Below are 20,781 nucleotides of genomic sequence, written 5' to 3'. Positions count from 1 at the left end.
ACTGCAACCTACACCTCCTGGGTTCAAGCAATTCTCCTGCCTCAGCCTCCTGAGTAGCTGGGACTACAGGCATGCGCCACCATGCCCAGCTAATTTTTGTATTTTTAGTAGAGATGGGGTTTCACTACGCTGGCCAGGAAGGTCTCGATCTCTGGACCTTGTGATCTGCCCACCTCGGCCTTCCAAAGTGCTGGATTACAGGTGTGAGCCACTGCACCCAGCCCAGGGCACTGCTCTCAAAGAGTGAAAATGGTAGATGTCCTTCTAATCATGGAACAAACACCTGTTGAGAGGATCTATAAGTATTTTGTAAGAAATAATAAATCACCTATATAAAAGCACATATTGTTTACGTCTGCAGCCATGAACTGGTGCTGCTGCTCCTAGGGAGACCGGAAGAGAAGAGTGCCCTTCAATTGATCACTGTGCTGTTGAGCCTGGGCCTTCTGCAGGACAGGTATAAAGGAGGGTGAGACGTGCAGAGACGGGGAGATGAAAGGAACATTCATTCATCCAAGAGGACAGGGAATCGAATCAAAGTCACCACGTCCTCAGGGTGAGCATCGACACATTCATCTGCTCTCAAAACAGGCAAAACAGGAGATACATATATGAAGTTTGAAAGTAAACTGAGATCATATAAAAGAAAATACTGAGCTGGGTGTGGCCGATCTCACCTGTAGTCCCAGTTACTTGGGAGGCTGAGGCAAGAAGATTGCTTGGGCCCAGGAGTTGGAGATCAGCCTGGGCAACATGGCGAGACCTTGTCTCTAAAAAATTTTTTAAAACTTAGCCGGGAGTAGTGGTGCATGCCTATAGTCCCAGCTACTTGGGAGGCTGAGGTGTGGTGGTCACTTGAGCCAGGAATTTGAGGATGCAGTGAGCTATGATTGTGCCACTGCACTCCAAGCTGGACAACATAGTAAGACTGCATCTCAACATACACTCCCTCAAACCATATATATATATACAGAGCTATTAAGAGGTAGAATATTCATGGTGACGGTGTAAGTTCAAGCTAGATCCATAAATACTTTAAAGGAAAAACAAGGATGGCTGCAGCTCATCTCTTACCTTGCATCTCTTGGATGCAGGATGGTATTTATTCACTGCTGGAGGTCACACTCGTATGTTTTGCATTTACAATGATGTTAATGGCTGGTCTGTCTGTAGTTGGTGTGTGTAACAGCATGCCTGTTTCCTTTCAAAATTCTTAGTGCACAGCTTAAGACCTAGGGCTGGACCACAAGTTTGACCAATATGGGTGACTGTCATGTTCTAACTGCTACTCTTAGAAGGGGTTGCTTTTACATCTAGGTTATCACTTTTCCTTCAAACACTACAGAACACAGGGGAATAGGTTTCATTTACGGCAGAACTTAGAACTGGAGAACATTTTGCTAACTCCCCTAAAATGCAAGTATTCTGCTATGAAGATACAGGCAAAAGACCATCAAACTCCTCCTTCGGCAGCAAGGCTTCTCTCCCTGCATTAGCTAAGGACTCAGCAGGGAACACATCAGATTAAATCCCTGCCCTCATGAAACTGACCCCTGGGATGTTTAGAAAAAATCCAAGAGGAAGGAAGCTTGGTGCCCTTTGCAATTTCATGTTGATGTTGGATATGCCCCAGTTAATTTATACATCCAGTTATAAATCCATCCAACAGCATTACTGTCCATCTTATTCACAGGAACACTGAGGAGACATGCTTGGCTGAAATCAAGCAATTGCTGCTAAAAAGTGCACAAAAGATGCTCACTTCCTCCTACAAAGTTATATCCTTCCTTGTGGCATGCACGGCTCTCCACAGTTTCACCACTATCCACTTTTTAGCCCCAATTTTCCTTACTACACCACAAGGATCCTACATCCCTGCTGACTGGACTATTTGCTATTTCTTGAACATAATGAGCCTTGTACCCATGTTCCTGTGTGTCCTTTGTGTCTTGTTTAAAAACAACCTCCTCCTCCAATCCTACCTGTCAAAATCCTACTCATCTTTAAGGCTTGTCTTAAATAAATCCTCCTCAGTAATGCTTTTTCTTGATTCCTCCCAAAGGATTTGACCTCTTATACTTGAATTTCTTTAGAGCCATGTTTACATCTCCTCCTATTAAACACTTTCTGTAGCTTATCACAGCCTGCAGCTCCTCCCGCTGATGGCCTTAACCATTTTTGTACATTGTATGAGGGCTGGCAGAGCACCTTGCACATAGCAGGCACTAAAAACACAAGCGCCGAGTGAATTAAATCTCCAACCTAACAGTGCTAAAAAAAAAAAGACAGGTATTTTGCTACGATCTTTGCCCAAGTTATAGAAATCAGAGCAGAAAGCATCCTTTAAAAAGTGTTTTAATCAACAGATAGTCCTTGTATGCACTACAGAAAAAAAATCTGCATTTTGAGAATAGAAACAAGACTGGAAAAACAAGGAGAAATGGGTAGAAAAGTGAGTATAAAAAGTAAACGCAGCTAACTCCCCCATTCTTTCTGTGTTGTTTCCATTTTTTATTTTTCGTATGAGTTTTGACATCTTAAAAACCTTTCTGGCTGGGGAGACTGTCCCTCCCGGGGCTGGCCAATTCTCAGAGTTAGCAAGGGCCAAGCCAGGAGCAGCCCTCTGATATGCAAATGAACCAGTCCAGAGCCAGACTTCCTCTATCAGGCCTGTCCACCCCAGGATGCATTATTCCTCTGCCTTAATCATCCCATGGCCAGGTACCTGGCAGCTAGTATAGCTTGGAGCCTGCTGACACTATGCAAACTAGCCATTCCTAAAGTGTTCAGTCTGCCCTGCTTTGCCTTTCTGCAGAAACCCCAACAATGGCTCTGGCCTCAGCTTTCCCCTCTCCTTGCTTTCTGCCTCCTGACCACCCTGAGGCTTCCCCACGCACCCTGTGTGGTGAGCTGTTTCTCCCGTCTCTAGGGCCTGTGATTATAATAAACCTTATGGCCGCACTTGACTGACCATCTCAGAAAGAACACAGAACACCTTCAACGTATCAGTTACCAAGAGAGTGTAAACTTTAAACCTCTGAGACTTCTATGCAAACTTCATTTTTTTCCATTTAAAGGCATAAAGTCCAAATTCACAGTGGTCTAATCTTTGGTTTTACTGCGCTGGGATTACTGGGAAGGAAGGCAGGGGCAGAGGCAGAAGTAGCCAGGTGATTCTGGAGGGTTGGAGAGGAGGACGTGGAGGGTGGGGAATGTGGGGATCAATGGGGGTGAGAGAGCATCAGAGAAAAACAGAGACACATAGTGAAATTACGCAGCAGCATGTGACTGTAGAACAGTGAAAATGCCCACAAAACTAAAGAGATGGCTATAACAGGAATATTGGTCAAGCATGGAGACAGGATCCTCACGACACAGGTACACATGCTGGAGCTGAAAATAACACAGGGCATGGACACCATTTGTCAGGCAAAGTTGTGGTAGCAAATACTTTGGTAATATTGAAACGAGCAGACAACTAAGCTCTGAGAATATATTAAGTTTCCTTGTGTTTTGAATTCTAACCACTGTGCAAATAAGTCCTGGGTAGGTGTGTATTATCACTTGTTTTTAAGGATAAGCCGCAGTTTCCTTTCTTTGCTGAAGTGTCAGTCATCTCTAATGTGGTCAGATGTTTCCCACGTGGTTTGCCCCGCCTCCTGACTCTTACATAAACTGTCTCCTTTGGGTCTGTTCTTTGAAACCCGACCCAACTGAACTCAGATCCTCCTCTTTATAACCAAGTGCCTTGAGTATATGACTAATTTTTGAAGAACTAGATAATTTTTGTCCTTGAGTCACGCTGTTGTGTCCCCCCACCCCCTAAATTCATCTGTTGAAACCCTCACCCTCAATGTGACTGTATTTGGAGTAAGGAAGTAATCAAGGTCAAATGAGGTCATGAAGATGGAACCCTAATATGATAAGATTAATGTCCTTATAAGAAAAGACATCAGGCCGGGCTCGGTGGCTCAAGCCTGCAATCCCAGCATTTTGGGAGGTTGAGGCGGGCAGAACACTTCAGGCCAGGAGTTCAAGACCAGCCTGGCCAACATGGTGAAATCCCACCTCTATTGAAAAAAGATACGAAAATTAGCTGAGCGTGGTGGCACAAGCCTGTAATCCCAGCTACTCGGGAGGCTGAGGCAGGAGAATCGCTTGAACCCAGGAGGCGGAGGTTGCAGTCAGCTGAGATCATGCCACTGCACTCCAGCCTGGGCGAGCAGAAACTGTTAAAAAAAAAAAAAGAAGAGATATCAGAGATCTCTTTCTCCCTCCCTGTTATGTGAGAACATAGCGAGAAGGCAGCTGTCTACAGACAGCAAAAGAGATGTCACTAGAAACCGAACCCTACGGACCTTGATCTTGGACTTTCCAGCCTCCAGAACTAAGAAAAATACATTTCTGCTGTGTAAACTACCCAATCTACATTCTTTTGTTGTGGCAGCCCAAGCAGAATAATACAACTTATAAAAACAAAGGAGCAGATTTTCTAACTTCTTAAGCAGATTAAAACATACAAAGCTAAAACACAAAGAAAGCTGATGGTTTTTTAAGATTTGGGAATAGGCCGGGTAAAGTGGCTCATTCCTGTAATCCCAGCACTTTGGGAGACAGAGGTGGGCGGATCACTTGAGCCCAGGAGTTCCAGACCAGCCTGGGCAACTTGGTGAAATTCCTTCTCTACAAAAAATACAAAAATTAGCCAGGCGTGGTGGCATGTGCCTGTAGTTCTAGCTACTCAGGAGGCTAGGGTGGGAGGATCGCTTGTGCCTGGGAGGTGGAGGCTGCAGTGAGCTGTGATTGTGCTACTGCACTCCAGACTGGAAGACACAGTGAGACTCTGTCTCAAAAACAGAAAAGAAAAAAAAAGGGGGGGAGGGTGGGGGAGGGAATCTTGGTGGAGACAGTATAAACAAATGGTTATAAATGAGGATTCTGGAGTCAAACAAAATAGGTTCATGCTTATCTGTCACTTACTAGCTAAGTAACTATGATCAAGTCCTTTAATTTCTCCAAATTTCACGTTCATCTGTGAAAAGAGGTAATAATGATAACAGTATCAAAGAGTATGTGGTAAAGTTCTCAAAAAAGGCTAACTGCCATTATTATTACCCAAATGTGAACATCTGACTGTGAAGTCCAACTAAATTGATTTATCCTTCATTCAACTGGCATGCCGGGGCACCTGCCACAGGTACCTTATGCAGAAGGCATAGGTTATTTGTGCGGCATTGAACATCTGACTTCTGAAGCCAGGATGCCACGGATAAGTGATCGATGATGACTTAGAGAGGTAGGAGACAGTGGCTTTTGCCTTCATCACCCTTTTGGGGTCATCCATCACTGCAAGGATTCCAAGAAGGATGCATTTCACTTCAGATCACATTCATTACACGACAAGCTCTGTCGGACACTGTACTTCTAGAAACAAAGGAAATGGATGCCCAACAACTCCTGGCCCCGTATCACATGCTGTTGCATAGCTGATGTTGGAGGAGGTGAGATGGAAGGAGATGTTAACAAGAAACGAAGCAAGACAGACAGGGAGAGTGAGAGAACTTCTCTCCGCCTGGCTGATGAACAGAACAAATTTGTAAGACAAATACTCTCCAAATTAATTACGTTTTCCTGATAAAGCGGAAGCAAATGCCACAGTAGAGGTATTTCTGCATGACTTTCCCTGGCTGTGAACTTGGAAGTAGTTCTAGTTCAGGCTCGCATTTCCTCCAGCATTCTACCAGACCATTAGCCACTGTCACTCCCCATTAGTCACGCCTGGTGTCTTTCAATTGTCCTGTGTTTCCTTTCAAACATGTCAACAGAGCAGCAGACACTGAGAACAGACTAAAACTCATGAGTCTCAATTTACAGTTCTAGAATTCTTAGTTTATTAATTCCCTCTGACATGGCCCAGATGTCTTCGGAGCAATTAGTAACAGAACAGGGTTAATGTAGCTACCTCACGGTGCTGCAGATTCATTATGACTGATTGCTCACTTATAAAAATTAAGCAAGTCTAATTGAGTTTAAGCCCAAAAGGATAGCACTAGATTTGCAGTCCACAAATTTCTCTACCTGTCTTGCTTTATCATGTTTAAGAGGTTACCAGGTACTACAGAGTAAGGATATTAGCTTTTTGTGTATTTTTATTCATTTGATCCAAGCTGTATAGAGGTGAAGTATATAGATAATAGAGTCTACTCTCTCAGGAAAGGACCAGGGAAGCCAGAGAGATGGGGCCAATTGAGATATCTTCGGTCTCTCACATGTAAAAAACCCTGTAGATACCAGGCTACCTGAGCTCCTGGGCTCATAGTTGAAACTCAAGTTTGCCTCCATTAATGAGATAACTAGATAAATGAGAGGTGTTGTTAGTTAAGAAATTCTGCTGACTCTTCTTTTTGCAATGTCGTATCTACTGGTCTGCTCTCTCTCTTCTCACTGATAATCAGTCAGATGCTTGTTAGCTCACATTTCAATGATTGGAGAAGCCACTACAATATTCTCCCTGGCTCAGATCAGTCCATTTAACTGATCTGACTTTGGAGTATGTGGCCCAGAGCTGGCCTCGGTGGTGGCTTCCCTGATAGGCCTTTAACCTTTCTGCTCATTCTACATGGTGATACAAGAAGATCTCTTAAAGGTTAGTTTTCATCAAATCACTCCTCTGCTCAAAAACCTCCAAAGTCTTTTCACTGCGTAGGGATTAAAATCTAAATCTTTTTATGCCTTTTTCTAGTGGGTCCCGTCTCTCAGTATACCTCAGAATGAAGCTTCCACCCCTGTTCAGCCAACTCTTCAACGACCCAAAATATTGCCACCTCTGAGGCTTTGTCTGGGGTCTTCTTTCCTGGAATACTCTTCCCTCACTTTCTATAAATGCCATTCATGCTTGAAAAGTCAGTTCAAGCTTCAGACTTCTCTTTATCAGACTGCATTGAACTGCAAGTGTTACTGCTAACAGTAGTTATGTTAGTACTCTCTATGTATATATATGCATTCATTAAACCAGGGGTCCCCAACCACCCAGGCCACGAACCTGTACTGGTCTGTGGCCTATTAGGAACCGGGCCGCACAGCAGGAGGTAAGGGGCTGGTGAGTGAGCGAAGCTTCATTTGTATTTACAGTCACTCCCCATTGCTCCCCATTACCTCCTGAGCTCCGCCCCCTGTCAAATCAGCAGCAGCATTAGATGAGCGCGAACCCTATTGTGAACTGCACATTCGAGGAATCCAGGTTGCCTGTTCCTTATGAAAATCTACAGGCCGGGCGCGGTGGCTCAAGCCTGTAATCCCAGCACTTTGGGAGGCCGAGGCGGGCGGATCACGAGGTCAGGAGATCGAGACCATCCTGGCTAACACGGTGAAACCCCGTCTCTACTAAGAAATACAAAAAACTAGCCGGGCGAGGTGGCGGGCACCTGTAGTCCCAGCTACTTGGGAGGCTGAGGCCAGAGAATGGCGTGAACCCGGGAGGCGGAGGTTGCAGTTAGTGGAGGTTGCAGTTAGCTGAGATTGCCCCACTGCCCTGCAGCCTGGGAAACAAAGGAAAACCCTGTCCAAAAAAAAAAAAAAAAAAAAAGAAAATCTACTGCCTGACGATCTGTCACTGTCTCCCACCACCCTTACATGGGACTGTCTAGTTGCAGGAAAACAAGCTCAGGGCTCCCACAGATTCTATATTATGGTGAGCTGCATAATGATTTAATTATATATTATAACGTAATAATAATAGAAATAAAGTGCACAATAAATGTAATGCACTTGAATCATCCCGAACTAATCTCTCCACTCCACCTCCGTTCGGTAGAAAAATGGTCTTCCACAAAACTGGTCCTTGGTGCCAAAAAGGTTGGGGACAGCTGCATTAAACTGTTATATATTCCTATCTACTTTGATACTTATTACAGCATTCCGCCTATTGTAGATATGCTGAATAAATATGTATTAATGTGGGGCTTATTTTGTACAATGTTTAATCTTTCTTAAGGGAAATTTGACATCAAAGCCTTAAAGGGTGCATAATCTTTGACTCAACAGTTCTTATTTTAGAAACAAATTAAAGAAAACTCAGAACAGCTTATGAAGACATATGCAGGCTGTTGCAGTTGTTTGCTGTTGTGGTTTAACGATAAGGAAGATGGAAAAGCCTTAAGGGGTCAGTCAAGTAAACCCTGATCCATCCAAGCAGCTAATAAAATCATGTCGTGGAGTACTTACTAACATGAAAATCACTTTACAACACATCATCAAGTGCAAAAAGCAGGTGACAAAACAATACGTACAGCAACATTCAATTTTTATTCAATAGACAGACAGATGGACAGTGGATATTCCCTAGAAGCAGACCTATGGGACCTTTTCTCCTTTGTAGTTTTCTGTGAATTTCAATTTTTGGACACCGGACTAAAGTGTTATTGATGTGTTAGACGGTTCCGTTAGATGGAAATTTGCTCTTTCAAGTCATACACATCGGACATGGATGGACATATACATTAATAGATTAGTTTGACATGAGCTTATGTCTAAGATGGACTCTTATAGAACTCAGTATCACGTGAAAGACAGCCTGCTATGGAAACAACATTAGCCAAACTCGGAGTTGAGAAACATAGCATCGATTGTGCCCCTATTACAGAATTCCTGTCAGCCCTGGAAGTCACTTATTTTTCTGGAACCTCAGTGTTTTTCCTATAAGATAGGTGAATATTTTTCCCTAATTCCGCCCCCATTACATGTTACCAAATGGTATAGTGATGACCTAGGTATTATTTGTCAAAATCCCGAACACTTTTTAAAAAGGCAGTCAGTCAGCATCAGGTGAAACTACTATCAAAGTTGGAGAAATGACCCTCTGAAATCTTTTAATCTCTGATTATACCACAGCCTTAAATCGCAAAGTGGTATCTAATTCATGTGCCAAAGTGCAGTGAAGTACAGTTTCACTGAGTGCTCAATTTAATACCTGCGGATACATTCATTAAGTAACACTTCAAAAACACTGCAAAGTATGCGTGCAATCATTTTAGGACAACATTGCTAAGCTTACTCTTCTTTTAAAAGTATTTACCACATAATTTGCAGATTGTCTTTTTTTTTTTCCCCTAAGAGAACAGAACTGACATGAATTTTAATAGGAGAAATACACTGGGCTTCAGGTCAATAACTTAAAGACAAAAAATTTAAAACCTTGACAAACTCATATGAAGAAGGCACTATTCTTCATCTTTGCAAAAATGTTGACATTGAATCGACTTCACCTAGATGAGCAAACAATCTTGAATCAGTCACTTAAATACAATGTACACATTTACAGATACACATGACTGAAAGCTCTTGGCATAGGGCTGGTAGGTGGATATCAAATGCTGCTTGACACAAAAACACAAACCCTGGTCATGACTGCAGATATCAAGACACACACAGAAACACCCAAACATCCCACAGGGCAACCTCCCCAGAGAGCTGCCTTCAGGCCTCAGTTAAAAGAACAAGAGAAAAAGAAAATCCCTTGAAGGGAAGGAGGGACTGCTTGCCCCAGAAGACGTCTGCACTCACCTGTTAAGTGGTTGGCAATCCTGGTAGTGGGTTTGGGAGGCAGGGCCGGGGGCTGCTTGAGAAGGGGCAGCTGCTTCACTGGGGTCTCTTCATGGTCTCCAGGGAAAGCAGCAGGTTTTTTGGGGGGCAGTAGCAGGACTGGTTTGGCTGAAGGATCTTGGGACAGGAGGACTCCAGATTCACTGGCAGAGGGACTCTCTTCAGACACTGAGGGGACAACCACATGATACACAGGAGACATTACACAAACGCAGTGCAGGTGGGGCCAGCGGAGAACACAGGACAGGGACTCGGGTTGGCAACACAGCAGAGCACTGATGCTTCAGGCCGCCACGCATGTGTAGAGAGCTACAGCAAGGACACCAGAAATCCAGGGAAGCAGGAGGGACAGATAGAGGAGGCAGAGGAAAAGAGATAGAGGAGGCAGAGGAAAAGAGATAGAGGAGGCAGAGGAAAGGAGAGGGTGGAGGCAGGAAGAGCAACAGGGAGAAAGAGGAGGAGGTTTTCTCAAACCATCAAACACTTCACCATTTCAAACTCAGCATTGGTCATACAAATCCTACACATGCTCTAAGATGCGACTCATGGAGCATAGTAGGAATCACCAGGGTGGCCAGTGCAGAAGGCCCAGGGTGCAGAGCCCCTCTAAACCAAACCAGAACCGAATGCCAGCACCCTCGCTGGGGCCTGCTTGCCCTTTGCTGAGGGGCAAGAGGGAGTGGGTTCAAACAAGTGGAGGGGCTCAGTTTTGTCCCCTGGGTCCGCTCTGTCTCTGCTCTCAGATCTGCAACACTGGGTACAGATGACAGCCTGGAATGCTGACACCACACAGGCTGCACCCCCAGGCGCTGGACGGCTGCTCCTCCACGTTCTGGAGTGCCCCGCGCTGAGCAGCAGCCTCTCAACCCAAATTCTGTAGTTTTAGCAACAGCATCCTGCCCCTGCCAGCTCCTGTAAACTTTGACGAGGCAGAACATGCTTTAAGTCCACCTTTTAATCTTCCACTTTCCTCTCTCTTCTTGCTCACCACAATGTTAGTTTTCTTTTGTCAATTCCTCCATTTCTCTTTGCACTGCATTGGACCCGTCTCTTCCTTTCCTTCATGGGGGAACCCCTGACTGGCTTTCATGAAGAGCTGTCATTCATGAAGGTGTCTTTCATGAAGGTGGCACACACCTTCCTACCATGCAGGTAGCTTGGCTGATGACAGAGTGAAGCTCTGTGATTTTGCTGGAATGACAGATGTTTACTATAACAATCAAATCCATCTGACTTCAATGTCCCAAGGATGCCTGGATTATTTTTTTAAATGCACAGCTTTCACTGGGAAACCCTCCCTGGGGTAGGAGGGTGTAACTCCGCTGCATCTCCTCTCACCTCCCGCCACAGCCTCAGTGAGAAAGCCTGTAAGGGACTCCCCCCCTCCCCAACCTCCTTCCTCCTCCCTGATCAGGTGTTCTATGCGGCACCAAAGCCCTGCACAAATTCCTCATGAGCACTATATTCTCCTGTCTCAGGGAAACTATTATTATCAATGCGGCACACAGTGATGGAGCAGTGACTCGCCAGGTCCCACGGCGAAGCATGGGAATTAACCCTGTGAAACCCCATCCCTCCCACCCTCCCACGTGACTGCCTGTGGATGTGGATTTTGCACATGATGAGGAGAAATGCCTTCTACCTATATGCTGGATATTGCAAGAGGTTCCTCCTCCCAGGCTCATCTCCTGACAACAAGTACCACTGCTCCCTGGCTGTCAGGAGGGACCTATTTTGGGGCAAATTAGGACCACTCTGCAAACCTTCTGAGAAAATGAGTATTGGCCACTCAAGCCACCTTTGGACCAAAGAAGGAGATGACAGTCAGATGGCATCAAAAATCAGCTATTGGCAGGATACAATTCAATCAGTAAATTATATACAATTTAATTGATAATTAAATTAATTGACTATATCCAGTAAATTGATACAAGTATTATCTGGCATACTGGGATGAAGACTAAAGGACCTTTCAAACAGAAGAATTACATATGTATCATATAGAAATGTAGGATTCCTCAGCTTTATCTTAACAGAAATGAGTGTTAAAAAACAAAATAATAATATTTTAAATCATTAATGTTACAAAAATAAGCCATATCTTCTTTAAAGAGATGAAGGTAATAAAGAGTTTTTTAAACACTGTAGAATAATAAGTGTAAATATATTCCATTTTAAAAAATACACAGTATGTACTAAAAGCTAATCTGTTTTACTAAATTTCCAGATCCTTATGCTCAGGATAGTCCAAAATAGAATTCCAAGTCCAGCCAGGCTAAAGATCCCTGGACTTGGTGTCCGGGACCTGCTCTACAATCCTGCCAGGGGCATTACCTGGCCCATCCATGATGTCTGACGGTTGGAGCACCTCATATGAGCAGGGATCCCGGGGCATTGGGACTGGCTCCATTTCGGACAGCGCAGGCAGAGACAGCTGGCTGGAGCTCAGGGACTGCCCATTTTCTAGGGAGTCCTCTTCATTGGATATGGAAAGTTCTCCATCTGTCAGAGAGAAAAGGAGATTGCAGAGTTAGACTAGGTCTGCCTTTCAAGAAGGAGTGACACTTACTGCCTGCTGAGTCTAGATGCTGCTGAACAATCTCTATCAAGGTCAGCCTCTAAAACCAACATCTGTTCTTTCGCTTTTAAGACATTTATTTGATCGTTAGAGATATGTTGTCTAATCATCAGGGCAACAATTTCCAATGGTCTTCAGCATTTTGCCTGTTTTCTTTCTGTCTTTCTAACCTGAATCCGTGAATCCATCACATTTTCTGTTTTTTTTTGTTTTGTTTTGTTTTTGTTTTTGTTTTTGTTTTTTTTGAGACAGAGTTTCACTCTTATTGCCCAGGCTGGAGTGCAATGGCATGATCTTGGCTCACTGCAACCTTTGCCTCCCAGGTTCAAACAATTCTCCTGCCTCAGCCTCCGGAGTAGCTGGGATTACAGGCACGCACCACCACACCCGGCTAATTTTGTATCTTTAGTAGAGACAGGGTTTCTCCATGTTGGTCAGGCTGATCTCAAACTCCCCACCTCAGGTGATCTGCCCCCCTGGGCCTCCCAAAGTGCTGGGATTACAGGCGTGAGCCACCGTGCCTGGCCATTTTCTATGTATTTTTAAAAATAAAAAGTAAATTAACAATTTTTTTTTTTCTCATAATTTCTAAAAACTTGGGAAAAAACTCAGCAGGCCTCAGGGATTGGAAGACCAGGATTGGGAATTCCCACTTGAGGGAGCAAAGGGCTTCACGTCACTCAACAGGCACCAAGGTCCTAGGAAAAACTCATCCCCTCTTCTGTTGGCCTCCACCCTCGTCCAATTTCTCTACTCGGGTAAAGGCTTAGGACAGCTCTCATCTGCACCTAACAGGCTGCGGCCACCCAGGGACGCTGGGAAGTGCCAGAATTCTCCCGGCATCGACCACCAATCATGCCGCGTAGCGTAAACTTTGATGTTGCTTAAAGCTCAGCAAAACAAGGACCACGGTGCAGGATCAAAGGCTCCCATACAATGGCCGTTTGTCAAATCAAAATTCCCCCCCGTGTGATTTCATCCTAGCCCAGGGGAGTCTTAGATAACTAGACATTAAAGTCAAATTAATTTTTAAAGAGGACTGAAAGCTGTTCCATCGAGATGAATAAACACCAGATGAAAGACTAAGTTCTGCCGAGTCAGAAACACAGAAAGCAGCAGAGCAATTACCTGACTTAAAACCAGAAGCAAGATGACGACTCGTAGAAAAGAAACAGTGAAGTGACTCCAAGGTGATTCTTGGGTAAATAATCCTTTCCTTTTGCTATGTTCCACCTCTAGTTTAATTTTATATATCAGTGATCTACAGTGGCACCGAATCCCTCCATGGTCCACCCCCCATTAGAGTCGGTCCAGTGAATATCTGTTTAACAGAGTAATCAACAAATCAAAAGGCCGGAAATAGCATATGATTCAAGGGCATATGGTGTTTGACCTGAATCTTCTATAAGCATAGAAAAAATATAATGAATGCCAAAAAAAAAAAAAAAAAACCATCTGAAGCTGACAGTGTAAAAGCACTAGCATTTGAAGAGTGTGTGTGTGTTTTTTTTTCTTTTTTAAATTCAGCTTTTTTCTATGCCCAAAATGGTAGTAAAAGTTATTATAATTGGGATCAATAATATGATGATTACTCATTAATAAGAAAGCAAAAGCAGTGCAGACTGTAAGCCCATGCAATGGAAACCACACAGATGAACTGGAAGTCTCTGGGATGGGAAGGGCTAAGCGTCAGTATGTTGCTATCCCACCATGGATGCTCCCCAGTCTTCTTAACGTGCCTTTATGTAGCATGTTCAAACAGATGCCGTGGGAAGTAGCTCTGTTTCAATTTCCCAGTTGGTGGAATAATGATGCAGCTGCCATTCAGCCTAACACATCTCTAGGAAACCACTTTGATTCTTGATGTTCCGAGTATAATAAAAGTCCTGGATGAGACAACCAGAGGGGACAGAGGTCTCAGGGCTCTTGCCAAGTTCTGCTTCTTTGGGAGAAGGATGCAATCGAATGATTGCCATACATTTTAATAGTTAAAAGTACCAGAGAAGCAACATTAGAAAAAAGAGATGCAACTGCAGTCGGATGACTGTAGACTCTCTCCATGAATCCTGGGCTTTGCCGGTAACAGAGAAGCAATATTGCTTGCTCCTCTTGGGACATATTAACTCTTGAAAAATTGGGCTCTCTATAGATTAAAAGTAATGTTGTCAAATCACAAAGGCCCAAACCACTTTGGAGAGGAAATAATCTTGGGAATTCCATTGTTATAATTGCTAAATATACATTTCCTTTGAAAAAGTAAAAACAGGAGAAGAAGGTGTAAGACGCTGATCATATCACCACCCTACCTAACAGAAACAGTTTCCTCTTTTTGCACATATTTTTCAAGATTGTAATCCTACTGTGAGCCAAATTTTGTGTCTTTCTTCCCCCATACTATTATAAACAGAACGATCATCTTAATGATTCTACTGGATGATTATGTATCGATATTTACTTGGCTAGCTCCCATTTGGTTGGTCACAAAGGGATAGATTTATGCTATTATGAAAAAAAAATGCAATGAGGACCATCATCCTACATGCAATTTTTCTGCAATTAGAATTCTCCCCCATTAGGATAACTTCCAGTAAATGAAATTTTCATGTATTACTATTCCAATGTCGAGTGACACATACATGAATCTTGTGAAATTGTTTTATTAAAGGATTTTCCAATTTACACAATTAGAAGAAATGTACAGACCATACACATTGTTTTGCTTTTGGCAATTTCTTCAACATTAATATTGACAACCATGTTCTGTCTGTCTCTATCTATCTATCTATCTATCTATCTATCTATCTATCTATCTATCTATCTATCTATCTATACCTATCTACCTACCTATCAATCAACCACCCATCCATCCATATATGTATATATGTAGCTAGTAGAAATAAATGAAAATCATTCAATAAGTACAAATTCATTATTAATATCATTTATGACCAAGGTGGGTAGCAACAAAAGTAAAAACTATTTGACTTGGATTTATTTAAGGATGGAATAATACTGCCACTTTTAAGTAATATTTTAAATTTTTTATTATGACATTTTCAAACACACACACACACACACGAAACATTAATGTAATGGACTGTATATACCCATCATTAAGCTAAGGAATGATCTGGGAATTCCTAATGCTTGGTAATTCCAAGTGTTATGAATTTGAAGACTAGTCTCTCCATGTCCTGCTAGTATTTATCAGTACTGGGTTTTTTGTTGTTGTTATTGTTGTTGCTGTTTGTTTGAGACAGGGTCTCACTCTGTTGCCCAGGCTGGAGTGCAGTGGCATGAACATGGCTCACTGCAGCTTCCATCTCCCAGGCTCCAGTGATACTCTCACCTCAGCCCCAAGAATAGCTGGGACCACAGGCCCACACCACCGTGCCCCACTAATTTTTATATTTTTTGTAGAGACAGGGTTTCGCCATGTTGCCCAGCCTGGTCTGGAACTCCTGGACTCAAGCGATCCACCCACCTCGGCCTCCCAAAGTGCTGGGATTACAGGTGTGAGCCACTGCGTCCAGCCTACCGATAATGTTTATTAGCATCTTTACCAGCATTTAAAAATTCATATTATTAAAAAAAACCTCCCCAGGAAGAATGCAACTTGCCCGACTAAGGTGAGGCTTAAGCATTTTTTGTATCCCCATCTAGCTAGGTCATCACCATCTTGTTAGTGTGGATGAGACAGTGTTCACTGAGTGTTGGAAATTATGCTGATGTTTTACATAACCTTCTAAAGTTATCTGTGATAATGGCTTTGAAAAATGGTACGCAATAACCTCCAATCATGAACTGCTTCCTACTAGAATTAGTAAAATGCACACAGCAGGAAGAAAGAAGGCAGGACAAGACATGGGTTAAGGCAGTGGTTCTCAAACTGTAGCTGGCATAGCAACCCGCTGGAAGCTATTAAAACACAGATTGCTGGGCTCCACCCCCAGAGTTTCTGACCTAGTAGTTTCTGGGTGAGACTCAAGAATGTGCACATCTAACAAGTCCTTGGGTGATGTTAGTGCTCCTTTTGTTGGTCAGGGTTCCACACTTTGAGAAAACACTGAATTAAGGATAAAGAGTCAAGGAGCCAAGAGAAACTGCAATGTAATTGTGCCTCATCCTGATGAGGTTTAGGACAGGAAATGCTGGCTGTGTGGCTAACATGGGACAGAGTGTATGAGGAAGCAGGAGGTTGCATTGTCTAACCGTGGATCATGAATATGAATTTGGCACAAAGGACAATGGGGCTGGAGAGAGCAGAAGTGGAAAAGAAAAATGTGTTTCAGAGGCAGACATGTCTAACAAGGTAGAAGCAGGTTACAGAAGCAGCAGAGAATAGTATGCAGACGTCAGTGTAGGTCAATGTCATAAATTTTAAATCATGAGACATAGAAAGCAATGGATCTAAGATACAGAACTGGCCACCAAGATTGTGCCAGCCTTACTCTCCTTTTCTGGTGAAGCATAAGAAACAAAGATGTTAGGAGAGTCAAAGTTAACACCAAATCAGAGAGAGTGAACAAAATCTTTCAATAGACAAACATCTGTTGATGACAACGTGCATCATGTATCAGAAACCTCCAACCCCCCACAACGACCTCACGGAGAAGCCAGAGGTTTGCTGTTAGCTCATTATGATACTCATAGAAACTCATAGAAACAACTGCCCAGTAGGCTGCTGCCAGGGCCCTGGAGCTTACCCACACCCCAGCCTGCCTCTCCTCCCATAAGTGAGGCGTGAGTCAAACACCTCAAATGGATCTTGTCCAAATGGCTTAAAAGAACGGTTTGTTGCTACGTTATTGTTCTTTGTTTTGCTTTAGGGACACTCCCTGGTTTGGGGGTGATCAATATCAACTTCTGCTCAATTACATTTTCTCAAAGCTCATGGTTAACTGAAGTTGTTTTTTATAGATGACTGTCACTATGGAGAATGGGTGACAGGAATTCTTTCAGGCTCTCATGTAACAAAAGTTTCTATTTAAAAATAGATATAAAAATCTGATACGTGTATATATACACACACACACACACATATACATACATACATATATGTGTGTGCATGTCTGTGTGTGTGTGTGTATATACACATATATATATAGAGAGAGAGAGCGAGAGAGAGAGAGAGAACGAGAGAGAAACAGACAGATAGACAAACAGACAGTGTCTTGCACTCAGGGTCTTGCTCCATCACCCAGGCTGGAGGTGCAGACTCTACCTCCTAGGTTCAAGTGATCCTCCCACTTCAGCCTCCCAAGTAGCTGGGACTACAGGTGCACACTACCATGCCTGGCTAATTTTTCTTTTTTTTTTTTTTAGAGATGGGTTCTTGCTATGTTGCCAAGGCTGGTCTTGAACTCCTGGGCTCAAGTGATCCTCCTGCCTCGGTCTCCCAAAGTGCTGAAATTACAGGCATGAGCCACCGTATCTGGTAAAATATTGTATGAAGGAAGGACATTTTGTTCTGAAAAGGCTCAGGGTTCAGGACCCTCTGGAGTTTAGGATTTTTAGAAGTGTCAACTCTAATTCTGAAAAACAAAAGTACATTAATGAATGTAAGCTCACCACTAAATCTGATTTTCTATGATATGAATTATGGTTTATATTTTTGAAAACCCATGTTTAAAATGTATCTCTAGTGAGCTAAGAAATCCTTATTTAATAAATAACCATTGAATATGACTATGAAGAATTGCTTTATATCTATATATTGAACCAATATGGCAATACATTTCATACAGATCCAAAAACTGAAAATAAAATTTTAAAACCAGAATAAAAAAGCAGGAAAAATAGTAGAAACAAATATATATATATATATATATATATATATTCGGGTTGTTCAAGAGGGAAGTCAGATGGATAGTTCTGACTTCCTCATAAAACTTTTTGATTTTTAATTTGCAAAAGGAAATTCTGTACACCAGATAGAAGAACAAAAGCAGCACAATGGAAACATATGTGCTACACAGAACTAATAAAAGAACAAACTCTTCCAAGTAGGAACAGTATTTGTTCTGGTAAATAAAAAATCAAGTCCCCGGTGCTACTTGTAAAGTGCAAAACCTTGCTAGGAATTAGAGAAATGCAAATGAAATGACCATGTGAGTCATGTGGATGCATGAAATTGTGTTTGAAATAATGTCAACTACAAAAGCAGGAATGGAGGACAGTATGCATATGTGGATTACAATGACATGAAAATGAAATATGTGTGCAGGTTGGCAAAGCTCTGAAGTGAATCTGGCATGATGTAGAACTTAATGATCATTCACTTTTTTCCCCCTGCAAGATGCTTACACTTATTTTTAAAAATACAAAAACAATTGCATGCTGCCGTGTTGCATTCAAACAATAATAGTTTGGTTAGAGGGGAAACCCATTCCTCATTCCTCTGGTTTCTACTCGGAGACATTTTCCCCACGGCTCCTGATGCTTGCTTACCCTCTTGCCCCTCTCCACTGCTGCCTCTTGCTGGGTATAAGCACTGGCCCCTGTGTCTCCACTGTGGGAGCCAATCCATCCTTTCCCTCCTGCCCTGGACCCATGTTGATTCCAGATTCAGACTTTCCCAGTTGGGGGGTTGATTCGAGGTCAAGGCTGGGGGAGGAGCATGATCAGACCCATCAATGACTTCCTCCAGCCCAGCTTTTGCCAGTGATAAAGGAGATCCCCTACTTTGATCTCCCATTTGTCTTATTTCTCACATGGTTCAGAAACTCAGAGACAGAAGAAGAGTGCTAATAGAGGGCCCCTCAAATCCTTAACAGTCTGGAGACTCAAGGGAAGAGAATGCTTTTTCCACCTCAGGTAAAAAGAAATTGAAGGAGGCATTGACAGGTGATAGAAAGGATGGTGTTAGAAACCAAGCTCTCCTGGGGGGCCTGCTAACCTCAGTTAACAGAGGTGTGCTGATGAGTGGCTCTAATTTATTCTCAGGAGAGACAGGTGGGGTGAAGGGCAGCTGCAGTGGAAAGGAGCCCTTTTATCAGAGCACAGGGAGAGCCCTGTTATCATCCTGGCCATCACTAGGTTGCAACAAGCCACTTAACTTCTGGGAACCTTAGTGTCTGCTCCTTGAAAAGAAAAGGACTGTGTTGGATGATGCCTGACTTCCTTGCAGCTCAAAGTATTCTCTAGGGCTGGAAGAGACGAGAAAAAGCGCCCCCACCCAAACTTGCAAATCATCCTGAAATATCAGATGAGCTAACACAGCACAACATTTTATATTCAGGTTTTCTTTTTCTTGTCTGACGTACTGTTTAGACCTATTACAGCAAGAACTAGAAAGTAAATGAATGAATTTCTGCTTTATTGTTGGCTAAATAAAATTTTATATTTTTACTTTTTAAAAACTTGTAAGTAAAGTTTTCACATAGATCTAGAAATCTGTGCTCTGCACAAAAAGCCTCTATACACAGTAGAGAGACAGGGAGGAAGAAATGAAAGGAGAAAGAAACATTGCTGGAGCATATTCGGTGTCCAGCATTATGTTGGACTTTTTATATATGATAGTAATAATAACAACCTCTGAAACAATATTTCAGAGAACTTACTATGTGCCAGGCTGTGTTTACTCCTTCTTTCCTTCCTTCCTTCCTTCCTTCCTTCCTTCCTTCCTTCCTTCCTTCCTTCCTTCCTTCCTTCCTTCCTTCCTCCCTCCCTTCCTTCCTTTCCTTCTTTCCACTCATCCATCCTATGAAGTTAGTACCAAAATCACTCTTATTGTTTAGAGAAAAGTGAACATTAGGAAGTTAAATAACTTGTGTGAAGTCCCTAGCTCAGTAGATGCTGAACTAGTACTATATGGTGAGAGAGAGAGAGAGAAAGAAAGAGAGAGAGAGAGAGAGAGAATGTGATTTAACTTAAAATGACTTATTTGGAAATTTTAATTCCTTAAGGATGGCAAGAACAATATAGAATCCTTTATAAATAAGACATGTACTTGTCATTAACAAAACTCAAACTCTCTTAACTGTTAGTCCTTGTAGCAGAGGATAATGAACATCATGAAACCATGACGACATTTATGCTTCCATTGTAAAGAAACATTATGTAAGTGAAGTGCCATGTGACAATTTTAGACTAAAAATGACAAGAAGAATTAGCTACACTGTATCTTTTTTGGTAACGCAAATGTGTTGAGTTTACACATGCCTGCTTGCAAAAATTCAAACACATTTTCATTTACTGATGATCACCTATGGCTATAGTTAGCAAAATAAAAAAGTCGAGCCACCTTATGTTAAAGCAAATAATTATCCTTGTGAAGACACGGAAGAGGAGCCTAACGCAAGCATTTGCTAATTGCCTTTTCTCTCTGAGACAAGAGCTGCTGTTCAGCAAATTCTGTGTTCCCATTTTAGCTTCCCAGACATGCCCTTTGTGCATCTCAAATGGAAAGTCTAAGGTGCTTCCCACACAAGTGTCATTCTGGTGTTAGTGGTCCTAACATTAGTGAGGCTGAAACAGAGACTTCGTCTTATGTACTTTTTTGACATTGATATATGTTTTCTATGTGACTAGAAAAAAAAATCCACTCATTAAGGGGCATAGCCATTGTTTTGTATCTCAGAGAGGTGTCGTTTTAGCAACAA

At 42.6% G+C, this 20,781-nt stretch overlaps 1 protein-coding gene across 1 annotated transcript in view; it reads right to left on the bottom strand.

Annotated features, from left to right (window-relative positions):
* PHACTR1 (phosphatase and actin regulator 1) overlaps positions 1-20,781 on the bottom strand; it is a 552,716-nt gene that overhangs the window by 57,469 nt on the left and 474,466 nt on the right. The window contains 2 exon segments of the mRNA XM_011989667.1: positions 9,562-9,768; positions 11,935-12,102. Coding sequence (XP_011845057.1) covers positions 9,562-9,768; positions 11,935-12,102 — 375 coding nt within the window.

This window comes from Mandrillus leucophaeus, unplaced genomic scaffold (assembly GCF_000951045.1).
Source record: "Mandrillus leucophaeus isolate KB7577 unplaced genomic scaffold, Mleu.le_1.0 Scaffold36, whole genome shotgun sequence".
Lineage (NCBI taxonomy): Eukaryota > Metazoa > Chordata > Mammalia > Primates > Cercopithecidae > Mandrillus > Mandrillus leucophaeus.
This window is presented reverse-complemented; position numbering and strand designations above follow the sequence as displayed.